This window comes from Babylonia areolata, chromosome 34, assembly GCF_041734735.1.
Source record: "Babylonia areolata isolate BAREFJ2019XMU chromosome 34, ASM4173473v1, whole genome shotgun sequence".
Classification (NCBI taxonomy): domain Eukaryota; kingdom Metazoa; phylum Mollusca; class Gastropoda; order Neogastropoda; family Buccinidae; genus Babylonia; species Babylonia areolata.
Genome location: NC_134909.1, coordinates 14,472,389 through 14,474,888, shown reverse-complemented (window position 1 = coordinate 14,474,888; position 2,500 = coordinate 14,472,389). Strand labels below are relative to the sequence as shown.

Genomic DNA, 2,500 nt, shown 5'->3' with positions numbered 1-2,500 from the left:
TGCACCCTACCCAGGTGCTCTCCCCTTCTTCCAGATCCGCCACCAGGGTCCTGACCAGCGACTTCCGGCCGACACCCCCACCCCCTCCCCCACCACTGCCCCCGCGCCCACTCCCACCACCACCACCACCACCCCCACCCCCATTGACAGCTGAGCAGGAGGAGAACCCTTCGCTGAAAGTGTGGCAGACGTTCTGCGGGTAGAGGAGAGTGGCCAGCAAAGACTCATCGACATCGTCATCATTATCATCATCATCAGACACCTTGTACAGAGTCAGAGACAGGAAGTTCACCTCCTCTTTCAGACTTCCGCCCGAGCACTCTACTTCCTGTAAGCTGGGGAAGTGGAGAAAGTTGCGCGTTCTCATTCCTGGAGAGAAAGAAAGAAAGAAAGAAAGACATGCGAAGGAACTAAGTTGCCTTGTTTTAAATGATCAACAGAAACGGCCCAAATTATCAACAGCTATATTTTTTCCCCTTTTTTCACCAACATCCATGCCTATTGTAATTATATTTCCGACGATGATTATCCCATTATCGCATGATTATGAATGTCGAAACCTTGCAATTCCAACACAAAATCGACACCTCTAAAAATATTATCTTTCAAGTTTATACACAATCCTTGAAGTTATACGAAAAACAAATCATAGATACTTTCAAATGTATAATGTAACCCTTCACGAATATAACTTCTTAACACACGCAAAATATTGAGTCGAATCGAGGTTTAACTATCTTCTTCATGAAACAAGCTTTGCTGCTTCCTAAAACCCTCACCATCACAGCAGCACTCAAGCCGCTGATGCTAGTCCCCTCTCTCACTGTATACGAACAACACTACAAGTCTGTTCCTCTTGCTTTAAACATCCCTCTCGACAAACTGAGACTCTCCATAGAAAACGAAAAACCACTGAAAACCTTAACCAAGGAAGATTTGAGTCTTTACCTACCATTTTCAGTGCCACAGACGCTCTGGAATCGACCAAAAATCAGCGAAAGGAAGAAACACTTCCACACACACCCGCGCACACGCGAATCCATCATGGCAGCTTTGAACTGAGTTGTCTGTTGGAAAGAACTCTTCACGCTTTCTCTGTCAGGAGAGTGTCACCCTCTCTCTGTGTTTGGCGAGATGCTACAGCAAAGCGTGGATTGCTTCCCTTGGACCGTTGAAGGCAAACCTCACTGAGTCCCTTCAGAATAGAACGGTTTTTGTTGGTTTCTGTTTTTTGTTTTTTCGTTTTTGCTTCTTTTGAGATAGACAGACAAAGACTGAGACAGGTCAAGAGAAAGAGAGAGAGAGACGGGGAGAGACACATATTGAGGGGGAGGGACACACACACACACACACACACACACACACACACACACACACACACACACACACACACACACACACACACAATCACGAGAAATGAGCCATGTTCATGGTTTCAGCTCGTTTAACAGGAGGCTTTGCAGGCTTTCTGAAGACAAAACACCGAAGAAAATGTCTCACACAACACACACACACACACATATGCACACACACACACACACACACACACACACACACACACACAGAGGCGCATGAGTTTTCACACACATATACGTTGCAAGTGAGAGAAGAAAAAGAGAGACAAGGGAAAATAGGTACTGATAACAATAGAGACAGCGCATGCAGACAGAGAGAGAGAGAGAGAGAGAGAGAGAGAGAGAGAGAGAGAGGGGGGGAGGAAGAAAGGGATGAGAAGGAGATAAAGGGAGGGAGAGACAGAGAGAGGCAAAGAGACAGAGACACACAGAAACAAGAGAGAGAGAGAGAGAGAGAGACAGACAGACAGACAGACAGACAGACAGAGAGACAGACAGAGAGACACAGATTGAACCAGCCAGCCAACCTAAAATACACATTTACTTTTCATCAACACACACACACACACACACACACACACACACACACACACACACACACACTTCCTCAAGCCACTAAAACAATCACGCAGTTTCTCACTTTTCCGCGTCACGGGAAGAGACCAAGAGTACATCCGGGCATGTCCGTTCAAGAGCACGCTCGTGACGTTACATCCTATCAGAGTGGTCTCCCCTTGTCCCAAGTCGGCCACCAAGGTCCTCACCACCGAACTTCTGCTGTCGCCAATGTCTATACTACAAGATGAAAATTCGGTGAAAGTGGTACACGTATTCTTTGAAGTTTTCACCGTCGCCAGCACGGAATGGTCCGACATTCTGTACAGAATTAAGGAGAGAAAATCCACTTCCTCCGGAAGTGTTTTCCCAGTGCATTCCACTTCCTGTAAGCTTGGAAACGTGAGGAAATCGTGAACGCTCATGCCTGGGGGGAATAAAAAAAAAAAAAAAAAAAAAAGGAAGAAGAGGTAATGGAGAATAAACGGTACCTGTCAGTACTATCCCCCCCCCCCCCCCGCCTCCCCATTCAATTTATTCATATTCAACCAAAACATATTATACAGCCCACAACTGTTATCGAAACGATA

At 46.2% G+C, this 2,500-nt stretch overlaps 1 protein-coding gene across 8 annotated transcripts in view; it reads right to left on the bottom strand.

Moving 5' to 3' along the window:
- The window catches only part of LOC143277441 (uncharacterized), a 179,958-nt gene that overhangs the window by 83,778 nt on the left and 93,680 nt on the right, over positions 1–2,500 (bottom strand). Inside the window, exon 2 of one of the 8 annotated variants that reach the window (XM_076582260.1) lies at positions 1,996–2,337. The exons of the other annotated variants lie outside the window; for them this stretch is intronic. Within the exon in view, the coding sequence (XP_076438375.1) occupies positions 1,996–2,337 (342 nt within the window). The remainder of the gene's footprint in view (positions 1–1,995; positions 2,338–2,500) is intronic. 8 annotated transcript variants of the gene reach the window in all.